This window comes from Perca fluviatilis, chromosome 5, assembly GCF_010015445.1.
Source record: "Perca fluviatilis chromosome 5, GENO_Pfluv_1.0, whole genome shotgun sequence".
NCBI lineage: Eukaryota > Metazoa > Chordata > Actinopteri > Perciformes > Percidae > Perca > Perca fluviatilis.
In genome coordinates, this window is record NC_053116.1 from 21,808,031 (window position 1) to 21,830,562 (window position 22,532).

General features: G+C 41.4%; 3 protein-coding genes across 9 annotated transcripts in view; 1 reads left to right on the forward strand and 2 right to left on the reverse strand.

Annotated features, from left to right (window-relative positions):
• Nucleotides 1-265: 265 nt before the first annotated feature.
• Nucleotides 266-15,389, reverse strand: smc1a (structural maintenance of chromosomes 1A). Its single transcript, XM_039801663.1, has 26 exons — nucleotides 15,038-15,389; nucleotides 14,203-14,391; nucleotides 12,994-13,106; nucleotides 12,424-12,627; nucleotides 11,827-12,065; nucleotides 11,454-11,712; nucleotides 9,545-9,685; nucleotides 8,510-8,592; nucleotides 8,303-8,402; nucleotides 7,716-7,823; nucleotides 7,375-7,560; nucleotides 6,475-6,654; nucleotides 6,165-6,311; nucleotides 5,801-5,938; nucleotides 5,590-5,706; nucleotides 5,390-5,496; nucleotides 5,144-5,285; nucleotides 4,557-4,702; nucleotides 4,291-4,444; nucleotides 4,095-4,202; nucleotides 3,677-3,833; nucleotides 3,384-3,538; nucleotides 3,091-3,242; nucleotides 2,236-2,305; nucleotides 2,012-2,122; nucleotides 266-1,121 (listed from the first exon to the last, which is right to left on the reverse strand). The coding sequence occupies exons 1-26, from the start codon at nucleotides 15,144-15,146 to the stop codon at nucleotides 1,041-1,043; spliced, it is 3,696 nt and encodes a 1,231-aa protein (XP_039657597.1). The 5' UTR covers nucleotides 15,147-15,389; the 3' UTR covers nucleotides 266-1,040.
• Nucleotides 15,390-15,487: 98 nt separating this feature from the next.
• ribc1 (RIB43A domain with coiled-coils 1) lies at nucleotides 15,488-19,860 on the forward strand. 2 transcript variants are annotated; one of them, XM_039801674.1, is made up of 9 exons: nucleotides 15,488-15,551; nucleotides 15,654-15,801; nucleotides 16,030-16,248; nucleotides 16,431-16,648; nucleotides 16,746-16,860; nucleotides 17,272-17,390; nucleotides 17,939-18,175; nucleotides 19,019-19,185; nucleotides 19,354-19,860. In XM_039801674.1, exons 3-9 carry the CDS (start codon nucleotides 16,050-16,052, stop codon nucleotides 19,433-19,435), a joined length of 1,137 nt encoding a protein of 378 aa, XP_039657608.1. In that variant the 5' UTR covers nucleotides 15,488-15,551; nucleotides 15,654-15,801; nucleotides 16,030-16,049; the 3' UTR covers nucleotides 19,436-19,860. The 2 variants fall into 2 exon arrangements, with proteins under 2 accessions (XP_039657608.1, XP_039657609.1); XM_039801675.1 differs by having other exon boundaries at nucleotides 16,194-16,248.
• A 1,038-nt stretch (nucleotides 19,861-20,898) lies between these two features.
• Nucleotides 20,899-22,532, reverse strand: part of l1cama (L1 cell adhesion molecule, paralog a) — a 49,952-nt gene continuing 48,318 nt past the window's right edge. For all 6 annotated transcript variants that reach the window (XM_039801661.1, XM_039801660.1, XM_039801657.1 and 3 more), the window contains one exon: nucleotides 20,899-22,504. In XM_039801661.1, coding sequence (XP_039657595.1) covers nucleotides 22,261-22,504 — 244 coding nt within the window. In that variant the 3' untranslated portion in view covers nucleotides 20,899-22,260. The remainder of the gene's footprint in view (nucleotides 22,505-22,532) is intronic.

Here is a 22,532-nt window from a genome sequence, read left to right on the forward strand (position 1 = left end):
GTTAGTGCAGACGTAGCCTAGATGAGAAGATGCATGTTTTGGACGCTGGCCCAGCTAAAGTTACAGTGTGAAAACTGAGATCCTCTAAAAATAGTCTTGCCTAGCAAAGCACAGACTTCCTCTTATGGTATGGAAACTAATGCAGCAAGATGCATTCTGCACTATAGGTTCAAATAAAGGAAAGAAAAACAGATTCACAAAGCTGTCAAGCAGCGCCCGTTGCATGGTTGCATTATAAAGTAAAAGTAAACATAATAAAAGGAGCTTAAATAATTCAAATTTTATTTATTGAAGCAAATCAATCAATAAAACAGACCTGACAAAATAGTCTCACTTGACTTTCCCATTTTCCTAAGGCTGATTCAGAATGTATTTCCTTTGACATCATTTTCTGATGACAGTTTTGGCTCCATGATCACATTATAACACTGCCTAGGGGGTTTTATTTAGCACACGGGAATGTATCCAACATATTGTAACAACAGTTTCCAGATTAAGCTTCTTTTTTTTTTTTTTTAAAGAAAAGAAAAGGTAGCACATGAAAATGGAAATACATATTTTAGTACACACAACAGATCCCAGGCAAAGGCTTTAAAGCACACCAATGACAAGAGGACCGTAAACAGTATAAAAACTCTGAGAACAAAAACTTGTTTCAGGTAAATTCGACACATTTTACGTGATACAAATTCTACAGTCCGTTAAAAAGGTTTGATTCCCTCTCATTTTCACTTGATTATAATTCATTTTTATGGATTATTACAATCACTCATGTATGGCCGAATTGAGAAGGGGCGGTCTTTTATAAATGTACATACATCCTGGTTGTTGCAGTCTATAAGGAACAACAACAAAAAAACTCACTTATTCACTACTCTACTATTCCCAAAAAAAAATACATAAACATAAAAAAACAATAGGAAAAAACACGTAAGACCTATTGAATACATGATCTGTGACTACTGAATATGTTATCAATCCAGAGTGAGTAGCAGAGGAACTTCCAACTTGCCAAAATGCCGGTGTTGGGAGTGCTCGTCCTATTCATTTGGATTTGGGTTGGCATCGGGATACTGGGAGAGGTCAAAAGTAAGCACTTTGCTGATGACACAATCTCCTTGCTGTGAGTGGAAGAGAAAGAAAAACAGTTAATACTTTAATCCTATGTACAGCAGATGTTTCCAATGTGTTGTTTATGTACCAACAGCTCAACACTTTGTTATTCCTGGCAGGTTTCTGCTGGATTCTTGACCGATCCGTTATACGTTTTAATGAGGCCATGTTTGAAACTAGACGTTCCAAATATGACTTATTATGATGACTTATTCTAAATCTATATGACAAGTTTTCTGCAGTATTGTGAAAGACGTTTTAATATCACACAGAATGCAGTTTAATACCTTTCTCAAGTTCATACCGGTCTAAGAAAGAGAGAAAACCAGTAGGGACTATTATTTATTCTGTACATTCATTTATATCACATTTTTGTGATACCTCCCAGCTCTATAACACAATAATTTCTAATTACATAATTAATCAATTAACTTGACTTGGACCCAAAGAAGTGCACACTTGATGGATGGATTAATCAAATAATAAATGTATTAATTTGGTTTTGTTAATTTAAGTTTTTGCTAAATTAACATTTGCCCCTTATGAGTGACTGTTTGCTACAGGTCTGATGGTGCTGACTGAACACAAAAGGATTAAACAGCCTCCTATATCCACCATCCACGGTCACACCAATCTCTATGGTAGTTAGACACATTCCATGTCCCGACAGCCCACAACCACATAGAAGGAAGAAAAAAGAACTAATGTGACGGTCTACAGCAGGCAAGAAAAAAAAAGTCAAAACCTTTCTTAAAAAAAACAAAAACAAAAGGAGGGAACTGAATTCACTGCTTTAAATACGTTTTAAGAGTAGCAGATATGCTGTAATATACAACAGTCAAAGCTTCATGGCTGTATTTAATTTAGTATTGTGTATAGACAATATTGAGAAACACACCTCTGGATAAACACCGATGAGTGAGTCGGCCTTGGTGTAGAATTCCTCCTTCAGAGAAATGACGATGGCCTGGAAGTTCTGCACCGACTGGTCTTTGATGTAATTGGCCACCTTGAGGGTACAGGGGGAAATTATGAGTTGTAGTTTGTATTTAATGTGATGAGCAGCACTAGGACTAGCACTAAGAAAACACTCAAGTTACTGAAACATATAATTTTACAGACCTTGCCAATGTTAGTGTTGTCCAGAGCAGCGTCAATCTCATCCAGGACAAAGAAGGGGGCAGGTTTGTAGCTAGAGACAAGCAGGAGAAATGTTTATAACAAACGGTGCAGACATCGTCACCAGCTTTCAAGCAATGTTAATAAATCAAACATGTATTAAAGTGCCCATATTATGAAAAAAAAAAATTTGGGGTTTGGGATTTGGGGTGTTATTTTGTCTCTCTGGTGCTTCCACACGCATACAAACTTGGAAAAAAAAACAGTCATGCTGTTTCGAGCGAGATACGGGTTTCTGAATGTCTTCTGCCTCCAGTCTCCAGGTGAGCTGTTCAAAATCTGCAGGGCTTTCTATGTCCGTAGCCGAGACGAGGTGGCTAACCGTAGCATGCTAGCGCTAGCATGCTAGCTCGTTCTCAATGGCAAAACACTGCTACAACACACACTAGCTCACCATAATCTACAAAAGAACTACTAATATGTCCCTGTTCTGCAGGTATTCAACGCAAAGCTGGAAGTGCGCTCTCATTTAGAAGAAGTCTCCCGGTTAATCCTGCCTTGTACTAACTGAAGTTGTAGAAACAAACAGCTAGCTGATGTGATCCTTACCTAGCTACTGTGCATGCCTCCCAACAAAGATGGGATAGAAGTGCGATGCCTCACTCTGTAGCTAAAACAGAGACCTGAACACACAGGGTGAAAAGAGGATCTGCAGGTTGTGCAGTACAACAAAAATATGGTGTTTTTTGAAAATTAAACCATGTAAATCTATTCTGGTACAACCTCAAAATGCAATTATGAACCTGAAATGAGCATAATATGGGCACTTTAAGACTCTGTACTCGTCTGTTGTTTCACCTGTGAATAGCAAAGAGCAGAGCCAGGGCAGCAACAGTCTTCTCTCCTCCGGACAGGTTGTCCATGGGTCTGAACCTCTTTCCTGGAGCCACACAGTTATAGTTGATGCCATCCAGGTATGGCTCCTCTGGGTTTTCTGGGCCCAGGAAAGCCTACAGGAGAGGGGCACACTCATTGTAAAATGTTTTGCTTTACAATACATAATGTTCCAAATTATAAGTTTGTACTTTGGCATTGAGTTTATGTAGGTCATTGTTAAATATAAAAAAAAATCAAATAAAATTGAGGCATACCTGGGCACTGCTGTTGCGTGACAGAGCCTTGTAGATCTCATCAATGTTGGTGGCCACAGACTCAAAACAATTATTGAAACGATCAAACCTTTCCTTCTTGATCTGCTCAAAGGCTTGCTTGGCCTTCTTGGCTCTTTTACGAGCAGCCTCAAACTCTGAAAAAAAGACGCACAAAAACTATGAGATCACAAAGGAATAATATTAAGAGCTCTAGAAAGGTACGGTGACCTGCATCACTTCCTTTCTCTACGTCTCATTTAATCCCAGTTTGTATCATTATCCTCCCATCTCACCGTCACTGGTCTCTTGGAACTTGTCCCTGACACTCTCGAGTTTCTCCATGGCCTTCATGTTGGGTGCGCTGATTCTCTGTAGGATACTCTGCTGCTCGTTCAGACGCTGCTGCAGCGTGTTCGTCTCCGCCTTGATCTCTTCCTCTGACAGTACATCCTGTAGGACGTTAAACGGGATTAAATAAGTGTACCTTAAACTACAGACGTCACATATCTGCTGTGACTGGCTCTTTTTCCTCTAGTATATAATCAAGCACCTTGTAACGGTGTAGAGAAAAGTGCTATATTATTATTATCGTTACCTAGAAAACCAAATAGCACAAATCTAGAGAGCTGATGTCACATTTAATGAGGGAAGGAGGTCAAGTTGAATTGTTTAAAGGCAATTGTAGGGCATTGGTGTTGGTGGACTAGCTACCTTAAGGTCTTCAGACAGGTTGCTGTAGTCGATCTCTATGAGAGCCTCTTTAGCGAGAACACTGCTGGACGTCCTCTGGCTGCTGGACTCCTCTGTCTGGGAGCTCCCCTGGAAAAGCAAAACAAAAGAATGTCATTTTCCATTTCACTCCCTAGGGTATGAAAGTTAGCTCCTGTATGATTGCGTTTGCGTTTACCTCTCCCTGGCTGATATCATCCATTGTTCCAGAATGAAGAGGTAACCTGATGTCCTGCATTTTGCAGGCTTGTAGCAAGTTGTGACGGTCACTGCGCTTCTGCTCCAGTTTGGTCTCAATGGCTGTGACCTCCTTCTGGAGCTGAGTCAACTCCCTGGTAAATACAAAAAAAAAAATTGTAGTACAACTCCAAGGTAATATTTATATTTTATGACTTAATTTTTTTAAAATATATTCAAGTTTATCTGTGTTTTGCAACCACTGACTTGTTGGCGCCACCCAGTTTTTTGCGGATCTCCTCCATATCATGGTTCTTATCATTGACTTCAGATTTCTTGGTGAGGTGCTGGTTCTTCAGGTCCTGCAGTTGGGCCATTGTCTCATCAATGATCTTCATGTGTCTGTGCTCCTCCTGCAGGTAGACAAGAAAGATGACAAAAAGACACAAAAGTGAGAATTAACTTGATGTCAAAATTGAGGACAAAGTAGATTTTAAGTAGGGCTGTCAATCGAATATTTAATAGTGATTAATCGCATAATTGTCCATAGTTAATTCACAAATTTTTATCATTTTATTTGTTTAAAAAGGGATATTTTTCAAGTTTGTAATGCTCAAGTTGGATTTTAGATTCAGCTTACTCGGCTTGATCTGCTTTTTAATGAGCATCGATTTATTTGAATAATTAAGCCTGTTACTGAACAGAACGGGAAGTCTCTCTTTAGATTAAGTGCGTGGCTCTTGAAAGAGCCTTTTATTTGTGATTCAGGATCAGGATTATCGCTATGTTATTATCGCATTCATTTTGACAGCCCTAATTATAAGAAGTTTTGATCGTTCACTTCATGTTTTTACCTTCTTTAGTCGCTCTATTTCAGCCTCGTCCTTCTTGACGGTCTGCTCCCACATCATGACTTTCTCCTGGTCCTCCTTCAGCTGATTCTTCTCATAGTCTACCTGGATACCCAGGCGGGTCTTCTGGGTCTCAAACTCAAGACTGAAGCAAAATGTTGCGTATCAGGTTAGACAACAAAGGAAACCTGAAACAGGTCAATTAACACGGTGGAAAGAACTGACACCTAAACTGATCACTAAACTCACCGCTTCTTTGCAATCTCATTCTGCCTCTTCACCTTCTCCTCCTCAAACTCTCTGATGTTCCTCACTCCAATCTCCTTACAGAACTCAATGAACACCTCATCCTCCACCTGGAAAACAAAAAACGTTTATAGTGACATCACTGCAATACCACATATTTGTAGACAGGCTTCTGAATGGACCTCACTTGGTGTCAGTCTCACCAGGTTCATGCGGTCTCGCAGGTCGGTGATCTCCCTCTCACGGGACTGGATGATCCTCTTGATGTCGTTAATGCGAGGGCCAAAGTTTGCCAATTCACTTTCTAGCTTAGACTTCTCCTGCATGGCACAAGTGAAACAACTTTTAATGCAGCAGTCACTATAGCAATAACAATCGGGAAGAGAAAAATGCTGAGGTGTAGCCAGGCTGTACCTGCATGTTGAGGGAGAGGTGACGGGTTTTTGTCTGTTCCAGATCACTCTGGGAGTACTTTAGTCTCATCTGCAGACCGTGGGCCTGAGACTGCACCTGACGCAGCTCTGCCTCCTTCCTCTTGGCCTTCATTTGCTCCTACAAAGGAAAACATTAAGTGGAAACTGTTGTGAATTTACTTCCAAGTGACAATCCATCAAACTGCAGTCAGTGACTATAAATCAAAAAATTTCACATGTTGAGGTTATCCAGGCAATAACAACTGCATTCCTACAAACATTTTGACTCAAAAGACTTTTCAGGATACCCTAATAACTAACTTACAGACAGACAGAGAGAGAGGACCAATAATAATCAAATTTACCTTGAGCTCTTCAGTGAGTTTTTCTTTCTTCTCCTTAAGCTTGTCCACTGCCTTCTCATCCCAGCGCCTGGCCTTGGCCTTCAGGTCGCTGGCTCCTCCAGAGATGACTCCAGACTTCTGGAACAGAGTACCGTCCAGGGCTACCGTCTGGGCACACGGAGACAAGGAGAGGTTAAGTGGAAGAATGGACAAAATTCACATCTACCAAATCATCAGGTGGCCATGCTAGCCAATCCTTTCATTTTCATGATACAAAAATGTTGATAATATATGTCAAACCTCAATAAGTGCGCTAAATGAAGTCAAATACCTTGTGTCTGTAAGGCCCCCCGAAAGCAATCCTTCGTGCATCCTCTACGTTCTCACAGACCAGGGCGTTGCCACATGCATACTGGAGGGCTTTCTTGATGTGAGGAGGCTCATAGCGAATCACATCAATCACCAGTTTGGCTCCTCGCAGTTCCCTCAGTTTCTCATCTGTTGGTTTCACCTTTGATAAGACAAGAGAAATAAGAAAATTCCTATCAAGTTTTTTTTTGGTAGTAGCATTTTAAGCAAGAAATCAAGTAATAGTAATAATCGCCATCTATTTTGATAACCGATAAATCGTTAAAAATTCTGTTTTCAGCCTCTTAAATATGGGGATTTCCTGCTGTTCTCCATTTTATAATCATATTAAACTGAATATGTCTGGGGTTTGGACTGTGAAAAACAAGACCTTTAAAAGACATCACCTAGGATCTTGAGAAACTGGGATGGACATTTTTCTTATTAATTTTTTAACAATGTTTTTATTAATTTTTCATTGCGGATGGACATTTTCAATATTTTCTGACATTTTATAGACCAAAGAAATAAGAAACCGAAGAAAATGAAAAGTTTTTAGTTGCAGCCCTACCTAATATATCCGGCTGAAAAAACGTAGCTTATAAACTATGCAGCCACATTATAGTGTTTCAATTAGTAGCTTTAATATAATAATAATACAAATTAGGTTGGTGTTGATCATCAGTGTCAGAGTGATACAAGAAGCTTCAAGGCAAATTTGATGTTTTTTTTCATTTGACAAGTGTAGTTCCATTGGAACTAGACACATTTTGTGAGCCTGACTTAAACCTCTTCTAGCTCAAGATTGCCACTTTGATACTGTATACTCTAACCACTGCAATACTCTTGAGTAGAGCCATCATCTGTACTTTCTAGTATTCACCTCGAGGTAGTCGAGAGGAAGGAAGGTCTCGGGCTCTCCTCTCTGCTCCTTGATGTATTGAATACAATCTCTGCCAGTCTTCTCTGAGTCAACAATGATGGCGTCCATGTTTTTGCCCAACACTTTGGTCACAGCAATCTGATACTTCTTCTGAGTGGGCTGGCACAGGTCGATTAGACGACCATACTGCAGAGAGAGAGAGAGAGAGAGAGAGAGAGAGAGAGAAGCATTGTTTTTACTAATCTGAGAAAATTTAACACTTTCATTAAATGAACAAGAGAAGTCTTGCAAGCATAAGAAATTAGATAATAGTGTGCTGAATAATGTCACAGATGCCTTACCACAGAGCCAGGATAGAGTCTTTTGATACTCTCCATGATCTCAGCCTTGCGCTGCTGGCGACTGTTCTCCTGCCTGTCGATTCTGGCGTCTCCCAGTTGCTCCATTACCTACAGCAAAAGCCAATAATAATGGGACTCGTTACAGACTTTTTCACAGATGACATTTTAACTTGTCAAACACAGGTTTTACTATAATAACACTATCAACAGGAGTGGCAGTGGCAGGCATGCTGGCCCACTGGCTTGGATTACTGGCACACCTAGCCATCATTTATTTTATTGGTCACACTTGTGCTTTTTCCACTGGTATGTGGAAATGTCTGCAGTGAGATCTTTTCTATTGATTTACATGGAGAAATTTAGTTTTCTCCTGATGCAGCTTGAAGTCTTGCTTAACGACACTGTTACAGGGAGAGAATGGTCTCTAACAACTACAGCACACTGAAAACATTGGAAGTCAGCTAAGATGAAGTCATTCGCTGTTCTTTCCTTGTGTGTGTGTGTGTGTGTGTGTGTGTGTGTGTGTGTGTGTGTGTGTGTGTGTGTGTGTGTGTGTGTGTGTGTGTGTGTGTGTGTGTATTAAGCACCTGGTTAAGCTCCGTGTTGATCTCATCGATTCTCCTCTTGGCCATCTCCACCTCCTCAGTCAGCTCCTCCTCCATGCGCTTCTGCTCATCCAGTGACTGCCTGAGAGGTTACAGGACAAAAGAGTGAATAGAGGAGCATAATGAAAAAAAACCTATGAAATCAATAAGCTAATGTTGAGATGGTGAACAAAAATTGCAGCAGCATACCTGCTGGTGGTAATGTAATCCTCTAATTTCTCAATGCGTTTCTGGTTTTCCTCAATTTCACGGATCTTTTGTTTGATTTTGGCCTGAAGCGAAACAAAAAAATATATATAAGTCAATTTTTATTTGTCACATGAAATCATATGAGGTACAATTCCAGTGTAATTGATTAAATTGTAAAATATTACTAAATCATAGGGGTGGTACGGTTCATGAAAAAACACCCGAACCGCTCGGTTCGCTAGTCTCAGTTCGGAGCGTGTGTGTACCGCACGGTTCGTCAGTACACGGTTAATGTGCACTAACCTCTTACTGCCGTAGTGCCCACTTTCGACACCTATGTTAAAACACTTACTGGAAATGACGAGCGGGATGGGCGTGACAAACGCAACCCATGGCAGCTGATTGGACGATTGCGTCACATGGGTCTGGCTGGTCCCAAATTTCAAAATAGACTGTCATGGCGGCTCGTTCAGAATACGATCTCATATTGTACTTAAATAGTTCACCGAAACATGTTTCTGAAAACATTTTAAGCGAGAAATAGGCCATGCAGTTGCTGAATCTTTCTTCATTTCAGATCGACAAAGGTCAGTTTAAAAGATTTTCATCAGATTTTGAGAGACACCGAGCCGACCGCTCCTCAAGTGGAGTGGGGCGCCGCTGCAGGTCACGTCACGTCACGTGCAGAAATGTCAAGTGGGAGAGAGGCTGCCCAGAGCTGGAGGATGCGCCAGCGTCGTTTATAGTCTGGTGTGTGGGAACATTTAGGATTTCACGTTACCTATATGGAAATATAACAATATAGAACTGCCACTGTGTGCACGTTTTGTACAACATGCATTCAATATGCTAATTTTAGCTATATGCTGAAGTATATTCTGGAGTGTTAAAGAAAAAATAAGAAACCGTACTGAACCGAAAACCGTGACCCTAAAACCGTGATACGAACCGAACCGTGGGTTTTGTGAACCGTACCACCCCTACTAAATCAGTTTAGTCAGTCACAGGCAAAGCTGCCATCATTATCTAATTTACCTCTGTCTCCACTTTCTTCCTCTCCTCCAAGTCCAGGCGGTCCTGGTCGGCCTTCTGGTCGCGGTTGAACTTCTCCAGCTCCTGTGCCAGGGTGGCAGCGCGTTTACTGGCCTCCTCCTTTAGACGATGGTACTGCTTGACCTGGGGTGGGGAGGGGAAGAGAAGCAGTGGGTCATACAAAGCCATCTATATTTTGAGGTAGATCTGATTTCAAGACAAACATTTGAGATCCAATTCACACGCCAAAACCTGGGATTTGCATGTGCTAGCTTTCCAATTATACCATCATCATAATGTCAAACCACTAAATTAAATTTAAGAGGCCTATGCAAAATTACAATGAGTTGTCTCCAACAACATACAGTCAGTTCGGATGTTAGTCAGATATTTTACTGCAATCTTAATATAGGCTGGCTCTCAACGAAGGCGGTCGCATTTCTCTTCCTCTCCTCCGGTAGCCTGCCTTGTTTTGCTCTCTCGTCTAGTCTTTGTCTCTGTGTACTTCAAGAGTCTCTCTCTCTGCACTGCTCCAAAAACCAAGAACTATGGATTGGATCAACTGGTCTCTCAGCGCAATTGACACCATCTTCTCGACGAGAAGCCTGGGTTCGGGGGAACCTGACTGCCCTGCCGGAACATTCGCAGCTGGCTACACAATGGACGCGTGGGAGAGGTGGCGGGTCGTGTGTCTGGCGGCTCTTTCCGTGGAGGACATTGAAGATATCTACCTATTCGGAACCATGATAACAGGTCTTTTGCTGATTGGCTTAGGCATTACCCTGGTTTATCGAGAAATTAAGAAGACGACGAGAGCCGAACAAAGTACAAGGCTGCCCGTTATGGTAGAAACTGTGGGCAGAGCTGTCGGAACTCAGATTGGGACTATGAACACCATGAACCACAATATGGATACCATCTTGGAGAAACTGACAGCTTTGGAAAGGCTGGACAACATCTTGGAGAAACTCACGGCTTTGCAAAGGAATTTGATCGATTCGGAGACCAGAGTGGACATTTTAGATAAGACGTGTGAAATTAAATGCGGCTACTCGCCCTAAGACAAAACAAATCCAATCTTATCTTTCGGCTCCCTGAACCAGCACTGGCCTTGGCCGAGGCCGGTGTTGAACAACACTTCCCCCTGGAAGCACTGCAGCGAGGCACACTCTCGCGTTCCTTACCCGACTCCCACAGACACCTGCCGATTGTTGGCTCGGACTGGGTCCTGTTCAAGGTTGACTCCGTGGCAACCGGCTGTGTATCGCTATGACAATCTTGCGGACTGAGACAACGAGATACGGGGCCAGACGTAGTTTGACTACTCAGGCCTACACACACACAAACCCTTACATATATACAGATATGCAATCACCCCCCACACCCTGTCCCTCGCCTTTGCCGCTTTGTACCCCCAGTCAGGCGGGCGGGTCTGTGACCAGCACCGAGAATGGCTGCAGGACCGGATGGCTGCTTGCCTGTGCTGGATTACCTCCACCCCAACACTCCCCTCCCCCATTGCGAGTCTTGTGTGCTCTTGTACTGGTTATGTGCTTATGTTGCTGAGGTGGTTTTTTTTACTGTTCCCACACTGTACTCCTATCAGGGACATAGTTTTTTTTTGAGAATTCTTTTTTTCCTTAATACCCTGTCTTCCTGTCCTGTCTACCCCATTGTCATATTGTATGTTTGTATATGTATGGTCAGGTTGATGGCTAATTTCGCTGGTACTTGTGACTATGTGACAAATAAAGGCTACTACTACTATAGTATAAATGTCTCCCTGGAGAATAAGTAACACTACTTTAATTGTATCAACTAAATAAAATTGTGTAAATAATAAATTACTGAATCATAATAAATTATGAATCAAGGGGCCCTTAAATGTGTACAACATTCTAACAGATCAGACCTGGTTTTCCTCCAGGGTCAGGTCTTGGCCCTGGCTCTGCGCCTCCTCCTCCATGCGCTCCTCAAACTCTTGCTTGGCCAGCTCCACCGCCTTCATCTCTTTATCAAGCTCATCCATGTCCCCCTTGCGTTTCTTGTACATCTTCTGGGCATTTTGCAATGACTTGCGTGCTGCCTCAAGCTTCTTGATCTTGTGTGAGGTGTTCTCTTTGGCCTTGATGTACTGCGGCCTCTTTTGGTTCAACTCAGAGTCTTTTTCTCTGTGGGCAGAGTCAAGTGATTAACAAAGCCCTAGGTTTTTAATGCCATTAGTTATACAGTAGGTCATCTGAGAAGTACATTAGGCAAGCTGTGAGAAGGTCATTGTCACTTACTTGATTTCTTTCTCAATAGTCTGCTGCTCCCTCATCAGCCTGCCAAGCTCCTTCTTCTTGTCCTTCAGCTCCTCCTCCACATGGTCCATCTTTTTACGGTCCTTATCAATCTCCTTGTTCCGCTGGCCCAGCTCTTTATTCAGCTTCTCAATCTCAGTCTCATTGTGGTACAGCTTGAAGAGCTGCAACTGAACACTAGCCCTGGCCACTTCGTCTTTCAGACGCTGGTACCGCTCAGCCTGGTAGAATGATGGGAGGATAGACAAACAGTGTGATGGGTTAAATTATATGTTTTGTATAATGATTGTATTAATTATTTGACTACTGAACACTGAGATTAAAAATATTCTTTTCAAGAGTATCATGACCAAAATAGGCAGCAATAACGGTGGGTTAAAGACAAATTACATAAAACAGATAACACAAAATATCCAGCAATTCAACATAGGTAATCAAATTACAAAAATAATCAAAAGCACATCTTAACAACTAACTCCTTAAAACTAAAACTTTAAATTCAAGGGGCTAAAGTTACTTTTAATTTCTAATACACGCAGGACACAAAGACATAGATCTAAATGTCATTTGAGTACATACCTCCTCCTTCTCTTGCTTGGCTTCTTTGCGCTCAGCAGCAATGTTTTTCTTACGATGGTAATTGAACTGTGTGTCCTCCTCTGCTTTCACCATTTCCTTCTTCCTGCGTTCGTACTCCTGGGCCAGCTCTCCAGAACGTGAGATTTCCTCAAACAGAGCTGTCCGCTCCTTGGGGTTCTTCATGGCAATAGACTCCACAGCTCCCTGGAGGGACAATAAGCAGGGAACTACAATTAACAATAGCAACTGCCAACACAATGTAACAAAGTATTTATTAAACACTACAAAATTGATACTTTGGGTCTTTGCTCTAATTAGCCAGGTCACATTCAAAGCTGTGGTACCCAGTGAAGGCACATGCATGGCTACATTAAAGCTTTAGTGCGTAACCTTTTTAAATGAATGACCGTCTGTTTCAAGCCATTGCCAAATGAGTTGCTACAAAGCTAATTAAGACTCAGCTCCACCAAACTCTCTCTGTAGTTCTCTGTATGGCTATGTTCAGAAACTGGTGTCCTCCGGCGACTTTCTCGCACATAAAATCGAGTAGATTCAGGATTGGAATCTCACCTGAAAAACCAGGAAGTTCCTAGCCTTGATCAAAATGCCAAGTTTTTCCAGCTCTTCGCTGTATTCAGGCAGGCCCACCACCTTGTTGTTGATGCGGTACTCAGAGGAGGAACCTGATGCCCACATGCACATTAAAAGGAGATAAAAAAATCAAAATCATTAGCTTATCAAAATCCCACACAAGATGGAAGCAATGGTCTCTCATTGAACTTCACCAATGAAAGACAATTGTCTTATAATAAACATATATTTGCATAATATAATGTGTTGCCTAACTAGCTTTGATTTTGTAATGACAAAAATAAAGCAGATTGTTGGCTCGGACTGGGTCCTGTTCAAGGTTGACTCCGTGGCAACCGGCTGTGTATCGCTATGACAATCTTGCGGACTGAGACAACGAGATACGGGGCCAGACGTAGTTTGACTACTCAGGCCTACACACACACAAACCCTTACATATATACAGATATGCAATCACCCCCCACACCCTGTCCCTCGCCTTTGCCCCTTTGTACCCCCAGTCAGGCGGGCGGGTCTGTGACCAGCACCGAGAATGGCTGCAGGACCGGATGGCTGCTTGCCTGTGCTGGATTACCTCCACCCCAACACTCCCCTCCCCCATTGCGAGTCTTGTGTGCTCTTGTACTGGTTATGTGCTTATGTTGCTGAGGTGTTTTTTTTACTGTTCCCACACTGTACTCCTATCAGGGACATAGTTTTTTTTTGAGAATTCTTTTTTTCCTTAATACCCTGTCTTCCTGTCCTGTCTACCCCATTGTCATATTGTATGTTTGTATATGTATGGTCAGGTTGATGGCTAATTTCGCTGGTACTTGTGACTATGTGACAAATAAAGGCTACTACTACTATAGTATAAATGTCTCCCTGGAGAATAAGTAACACTACTTTAATTGTATCAACTAAATAAAATTGTGTAAATAATAAATTACTGAATCATAATAAATTCTGGTATGGTTTGAAAATGAGTCCCTTTCATATGTACTGCAGCTGTACTTGGACATATGGGCTTATAGTTGCACTGATGCTATACTACACACAACATTTCTAATGCTGCAAAGTTCATGCCTTCTAATTTCTGGTACAAGTGACAGAAGAAAGTTATTAGACCAATGTTTTTCATTTAATTTGAATGAAATGAAATGAAAAGGAAGCATAAATTCCAACATGACTGTCAATGGTGGGTCATACCAATAATGACCCTTGTGAAGGAGCGTTCCTCTCCGTTATCCTCCTGGTACACCATGCTGACAAAGGCTCTGTTGGCAGCTGGTTTCCCTACAGGTGCTCCATGGATTAGATCCTTCAGAGTCTTCACACGCAGGTTGCTGGTCTTCTCCGCCAACACGAAGCTGATGGCATCCATAAGGTTGGATTTTCCTACAACATTAGCATTCAGATTTTTAATAACCTATACAAATCTAATATGAAAAACACAATATATACAAATATGATTTATTAGGTAGGCTACACCTAAGGTACAATCTATCTTCATGATTTTTTATGTGCAGTTTTCTGCTCAATTCTTGTTTGTTCAGTTTACACTTAGTGTTGATTAAAATCTAGTAATTTTAAAGGCTGTCTTTCCAAGATTGTTGTCCTCGTCCTATGTAAATCACGCTGGGCATTACCTATATGTGTTCTATATGCTATATATCAAACATGATAAACTATAACTTTGCAAGAGAAAATGTGATAATATTAACGTTTACACTGCCAAAAACAAAGTTTGATCATTTACACAACAAATGAATTGCTATGCACACATGCAACGCTGTACAAGCCGACAGTCACAAATCATAACATTGAAATAAACAGAGTGCAAAATGATAACGTTAGCTAGATGGTAGGTTAATTAGTGCGAAAGGTAATCAAACTGCCGTCCAGCAAGGCAAGCCATATATTCTATGCCATGAACCAGAAGTTGTCACATCTAAAAGACAGCGGGGAATTAGAGCACTGCGTTTACCGTTAGCCAATGCTAGCAAACATTAGTCGCGAGTTAACATTTGCAATGATAACATACCAGATCCATTGGGTCCGATGATTGCAGTGAACTTATGAAAAGGTCCAATGATCTGTCTTCCTTTATACGACTTGAAGTTTTCGATCTCTATCAGTTTTAAATAACCCATCTTCGTTATATATGCGCCGCTGTTCTGAAAACAACTGCAGTGGATATTAGCTCGTAAAATGTTAGCTAGCTAATGCTAACAACCAATGTTTACCGAACAAGCAATCTCTAATACGAAATATGCACGCAAATAAATGAACCTTTCTGTTCAATCTATTGCTGGCCTATGCATATGTCACATTATGAAGTGCATATTTAGTTTAATAATCAAAATAGCTTCATAATCTTAATCAAATAGACGCGATGCGGTTGTGACAACAATGCGCCATTTTACAATCCAACAGGAAGATCCTCGAGCGCGCGAGTAACGAAACCTCACAGTTTATCGCGAGACCAAATTGAGTTGTTTGGAGTTGCTCTCACGACCTCAGAATTGTGCCCATTTTATTCCACCACTGAAGTTTAAGTATGTAAATTACACAATACGTTATGTTAATTTCAAAGAGCCTTAATGTTTTGTGCATATGCACCACTGACTTTTGTGATTTATGTCTAACAACGCACAAAGCGTACAGCAGATGACCATGAGTTACCATGGTTACCAAGGGCATCTAAACACAACAGAATCTGACCGGCGAAACTCCGTCATTCACTGAGGGGCTGTATGCTGTCCCTAAATTGACTGAAATAATTTGGCCAAATCTGTATTGTCAGAGGTAAGTGCTGCTTTAGATCTGTGATCACTTTCTGTCTTTAAAGAAAATACAACTGAATTGAAAAACTTGCATCCAATACAGTCAATAAAGCCTCTACAGGTTTTTGTGTGATGTCCTGTCATGATAGGAAGATGAATGGACCAGGATATAATAGTTCATTTAACACAGTAATCCCTTTGCAGCAAAGAGTATCAGCCATATAATTCAGCATTGATGTGTCTCCTCCAGGCTCATTAGAAACTGAGAACATGTACAAAGTTGATTTGCCTGTAGAGCAGTCCTTAGAAAAGGCTGTGGAGAGGCGAAGGTCTGCAGAAACAGCACGCAAGGCCCGGATCTTCAACACCCGGCTCCGTGTGATGGGCCTTGATCTTGATGCTCTCAACCAACAGGTCCAGGAGAAAAAACATCAGCAAAACATGGAGATACAACGGGGCAACGCTTTTGGTATGGGCATGATGAGAGCCAGGGAGTGGTCAGAATGAAATCAGTTGAATCACAACCATTATTCGCCCATTTACACCAAGTCCCATATAAGAATATTGCCTTAGGCAATCTCCATTTATGAAATCACCTTTCACCACTAATGAGCATTAATCACAAGTGTCTTTATTTTCATTGCATTGTAGACAAGCTGGGAGAATATCACGATAAAGCACTGCTGCAGCAAGACATTGATGAAAGAGAGAAGCGAGCGGCTTTGCACACTGACCTGACCAAGTATTGGGCCAGTCATCAGCGTGAAGAGGACTCACACGATGCTGATCTCAAGTGTGGCCTGAAGGGGGCATTCAGGATCACCATTCCAGAGGGTGAGCTGGGACCTGCCAGTATGAAAATCTTTCAGGTAGGTGCTTTGTGTGCATGAAAGACCAGTGGAACAAAATCCAATCAAATGTTTAAAAATTATTAATCACATTATTCTGTCCTTGTTTCATGTACAGGGAGAGGGTATCGGAGAGGAGCAAAGGAGGAGAGAACAAATGAAAAAGACAGACAGAGATCTGCGAGCACAGAAGGAAGACAATGAGAAAATGCACATGGGAGACAAGCACAGAGGTGAAAAGAGACACACAAGTGCGCACACACACACACATACACACACACACACACACAAACACTGTAATCACTGATTGTATGCTAGACTCTGTAAATCACACACTTGCTTCATGCTTTCCTGCACAAACAATCACACACTCCTACGCACAGCCCTTATTGCCAGGTGGCATTGATGGATGCTTATCCCAGAGAGCTGTTATGTACATATGAGTATGTGAAGTAATGTACAATGGGTTTCATGGGTAATGCAGGTGTAAAAAACACAGTAGGTGAAGTAGCTGATTTCCAACGTGTGTGTGTGTGTGTGTGTGTGTGTGTGTGTGTGTGTGTGTGTGTGTGTGTGTGTGTGTGTGTGTGTGTGTTTGTGTGTTTGTTTGTGTTTGTGTGTGTGTGTGTGTGTGTGTGTCACAGAGATGCTAGTGAGCAAAGAGCTGGTGCATCAGGACCTTAGGGGAGTTCAGCAAAATGCACTAGAGGGGGAGTGTAAGAAAGCTGTCCGCATCGCACTCGACAACTACAATCAAGCTCTGGTACAGTAAACACGTGCACACAAACACGCTGATGTGGATGTTCAAAGCAAAATCCACTGGGGTTTTGAGCCCTGGCATGGTGTTCTCAGGTGGGATTTTGAAATTAAAATTGGTAATTAAAAAATGTTAATTGATGCGTACACACTTGCTGCATGAAGGTGGCCATCATATTAGTTAGTACCAAGCAACATGGATGATTAAACTGCTTTGATGTATGCGTGGGCCCTGTCTGTTTGTAAAAGCCCCCATTTAGCTCTCCCCTCATTTGCCTGAATGCACTCGGCTGAATCCTCCATTGGGAGGCATCATTATAAATCCTTCAGGTCATGGTATTTTTCATGACAATTATGTGGTTTCTCTAATAACCACTCACATGCACAATGCACAAGCAAATACATCTGACTGAGTGGATCTCTCAGGAGGACATTCACCATATGGCTGACTCTATGTTATAAGTAACCACATATTGGGTTGCTATTCTAACCACCAAGGGAATGATCAATCAACTGCCCCAGTGGTAAGGCCTCACCATGTCCCACTTCCCACAGGCTGCAGAGCGGGCAGAGAAACTGAAGGAGCAGCACAGGCAAGAGGAAAGGGAGAACCTTGCAGAGATGCAGCACACTCGGACATCCGACATGATGACAGAGTGTGCAGAGGCAGCAAAGAGAGAGGTGGAAGGAGGGAGGCCACCCCGGGTTCTGGTAGACAAGTGGAAGGGGATGAGCCCTGAGCAGCTGAGTGACATCCACAGGGAGAGAGAAGAGCAGAGTCTTGAGAAACAGGTACTGCTCCAAACTCCTCCTCAGTTCTATCTTTCTGCAGAATTCCTTCAAAACTGTGGTTCTCAACCTTTTTATATATTTCCTAATGATGGGCAAACTTTATTTGTGATTTAATTTGTGATGAACAGTGACGAGCCACCTGTCTGTGTGCGTGGTTAATAAAAGTCCTCCTGCACGCAGCTGATTGCAGTTGCAGTGTGAGTGCCATGAGAAGCAGCAGAACGTCTCTCGTCTTTTCTTTTTCCTCCAAGTTCGGTGCTATGGAAATAGGGTTCACAACGAGTAGCTGCTCTGCCAACAATTTGCCAAGTACATTTACACATACAAGAATTGTATCCTCTGCATTTAACCCATCCTAACTAATTAGGAGCAGTGGGCAGCCATGGTCTTTTTGACTTTTGACCCCTTAATTTTAAAAGATGGGTGACAGATTGAAAGAAAACTTCTTACTGGGGGAATGAATACACTATTCTCCCAAAATTAACATGCTGGTCTAAAATGTCAAAAAAAAAACACACCAGTGACCCATCCATTAAATATTTCCACTAATTTATTTATTTTTCTACTTTTGAACCTCTCTTCACAGGTTCTTTGGTATATATGACCAAAGCGGAATTATTCCTTCTCAGAAGAGTATTTAAAAAACAGAAATATGCTTTCTTATCCTTAGCCTTCTTAAAACCCCTCAGATTTATCTTTCAGACTTTTGGTAAAATCCCAACCTCCAGGTTGGGAATCACTCTTTCATAAGAAAGCCTAAGAAAGAAAGTTTTTTAACCCACTATTCAACATACCAATTCCACTCAGGTTCAGCATTTATATCTTTATTTCTTGTCATTTTAGAGACAACGTGATGCTGAAAAGATTCAGGATTCAGCTTGGGAACTACAGCTCCTGAAGCTGTCCAGAGAAGCAGAGGAGCAGGAGAGGAGAGCAGAAGAGCTGAGGAGAGAGAAGAGGACTCAGACAGATCTTTACAACATGCAGCTGGCCAGAGAGCAGCAGGCATAGTAAGCACTGCACACACACATATATACACACCAACTATTCAAGCAGTAGTCAGCAAATGTATTTTGGGTGTAGGTGATGAAGTACTCAAATGTAGGATTCAGATTTAAATAACCATTTTTGGAAATAGTCACTCACTGTGTGTTTGTGTGTGTCTCTGTGTGCCACAGTCAGGAGTACCTGAACAAGAAGCTATACACCAACAAACCCAGCAAGGAATACTTTTACCAATTCAACACCGGCTCCCGCTGAACCACTACCACACTTTGCTTGTCCTCCTGTGACAATGTGCTAATAAAATCTATTGATTGTTATACTCACACTCAATATGAATTGAATCACTGATTAATCAATACTTGTTGCTTATTTTTGAATTGACACACATGCATTGCTTTTATAAGCTTATACTAAGGACAAGAAAGGGACCTTTTTTGTTACAGATTGTTCCACATATTTTATTTTTCAGTCATAAATCCAGTTACAGTGGTAGATTCATAATGCAGTTACAGTTATATTGGCCCCATATGTGGTACAAGTCCACTCAACCCCTGTCGTTCACCCATTATACATATAAATACCATCAGTCCCATTGTGCACCCCACACACAATAAAGAGGCACATATAGACCCGGCTGTGACACACACTCCCTACCCCTCCTTCCTCCCCTATTTTCTCTTAACCCCCCCCCCTTCCACTCGGGCAATTTTTGAGTTCTGAAGGACCTGCTCTAAACACACCAATTCCCTTTTTTTAATCGTTCAAATATAAATAAATAAAAAGATGAAAAACAACAGCAGAAAAGCAAAGACCAGTGTCCTCAGCTTTCCCCATGACACATGAAAAGCAAAGAGTGAGTGGCAGTCGAGTGAGTATCTGTGTGTGTACACTCATTTCTCATTCAAAGCTATCATTTGCCCCTAACACTGACAAACACAGATGTTTAGCAGCAGATAGTCAAGTTAGAATATTGGCATATTTTGTGTCATTCATCGCTCCTGTAGGAAAATAGATTTTTAAAGCTTTATTTGTCCTGAGTGTGTTTTTGTAACCAACAACAGGGAGCTTACACACACCTCCTTCAGTGTCACTAGCCTGTGTGGACATCCCATATACTTTACCTCAGGGGCTGTCAGGTGTTGTTTGGCCAGTGTCAAGCTTTTATTTGAATAGGGAAACTGAGGCAGCAACGTTGCATATAGGTACTCCCTGTGGTATGCACAAACCAGCTCGCTGCATCCCTGCCTCTCATAACTGCATCAGACAAAAACTCCACAGATATTCACTGCGCTGCAATGCAATGCAAGATGGTTATGGGCATGAACGCAACTTAGCTTTCATTGTAATGGAACTACTACTATCACTAAATTACACTAATGTAGAATTGTTTTGATTTTGAAATGTTTGCAAACATTTAGAGAACAATGTGGAATTTTTTTCCCTTTTTATTTCCCTTATCCCCCTCAACTTATGAACTATTTCTTTGCTAAAACAGCTAAATCTCACTGCAATTATTCGTCAAAAATGGAAAGTTTGAATTCATAGCAATAGTACAAAGAAGAAAAATGACAACTTGCAACACTTTTAAATAAAGTTAAGTGGTTTAAAACCTGCACATTTTTCACATTTTATATCAAACACGGTTGGGTTCATCAAAACAATCTTTAAGCGTTGTATTTACATTCTGTGGAGAAAAAACTGTTCTTCTGATAACCACCTTGTAGCTCAGATTTTTCTTTTTAATCAGTAGCATGTAAATACAATGTCTGCCCAGCTCTGAAAAGAATACATTCTCTGTGTTTGATGTAAATACCAACTGCTTGCCTTTATTATACATCAACTGGCAATCATTACGTCTGTCTGCAATATCAACTTGCATTAATGAGAGTCTGAAAATAAAACATGAGAGTGTTCAACCACAAGACTCCACTCTCTGATCTGTAAATATACATAAATACTGCTCCTCAAACAGTTTGCCAAGTATGAGATGGACAGGTATGAAAAGATTGTTAATTAGAGACAACAATGTTTTTAATACAGTGTATAAAGAGACAAAGACAGATACAGAAAGCTACACATAGGTTTCGACACAAAAAATTACAATATCATTTCCAATAATGACATTACACTTCTGGTGGGAAGGCGAGAGAGTAATGACATCAATCTGGTGCTCTATGCAGACCCAGCAGGCACAGGAACTTATAAGGAGCATGTACATATCTATAATACTGTATTATGGCTAAATAGATAGATGTAGATGCAGCTATATACACCAGATGCTACTCAGCATGTTCACAGCAAGTTCCCCATATGCATACAATGCTATTTATAGTAAGAAACTTGGCTTCACTTAGTTTCAATGAAAACGTCTTGATCTGTGAAATATTTCAATAAAGAGAAGTCGTGGGTTTTATATAAATTGTGTAAAAAACAATATGAAAAAATTGATAATATAAATAAAAATGGCAGATAACAAAAAAGGATGTTTTGTATTAAAAATGGCACTGGAAAGTACAATCTGAGACATCAAATGGCATTAGACATACAAATGTGCGAAATAATATAAAGCATGATAAATATCTAAGACTTTTAACAGCAGCATGTGCTGCCTGTTTCCCCACTCTAGGCTCTACCATGATCATCCTCCTCTTTAAATGCACTACTCTGCATCTCTATGACCATACCTACAATCCCTCTTGATATTTCTACATGTACGACATTCTGTTTTTATCTTTCTATAGAGTTGTCTGCAGAGCGAAAGAAAGAGAAGAAAGGGAGAGAAATGAATGTTAGTCATTAAGATATGTTGTAAACTACACAGATAAAAGGAGGTTGAAGGGGGGTCAAAAGACATCTTCAGGTCAGTCAAACTTGTATCACATTGTCCACTACTTTGGACACTCCTTTGGTCAAAACAGTCTAGTCGTTCAGATGACTGCCAGGGGCATCTGAATAGTCAATATATTGATTGTGTATTAGTCGTTAAACTACAGATCAGCAAGTCAGTAGGGAACAGGAGCGTATGGGCACATATGTGTTGACATGTTTTGGTCTGATGGCCCCAGGTGGATGTGTGGGGGTTAATCGAGGATGGTGACTGAGTTGGGCATGCCATTGGTGGGGTTGAGCAGGGAGTTGTCTGGCAGGCCATGCAGCGCCTCTGGACCCTCGCTGGGCCGACTGAACTGGCTGACCAGAGACTCATCCATGTTGAGCTCAGTGGTTATGGCGCTGCTGCCGTTGAAGTCCAGGTTGTCCTCGCTGCACAGCTTGCTCTCCTCGCCCAGGGACGGCAGGCTGGCCGTGCGCTTCTCCTCAAGGTCACTACAGTATGTGAGAGCACAGAAGAGGT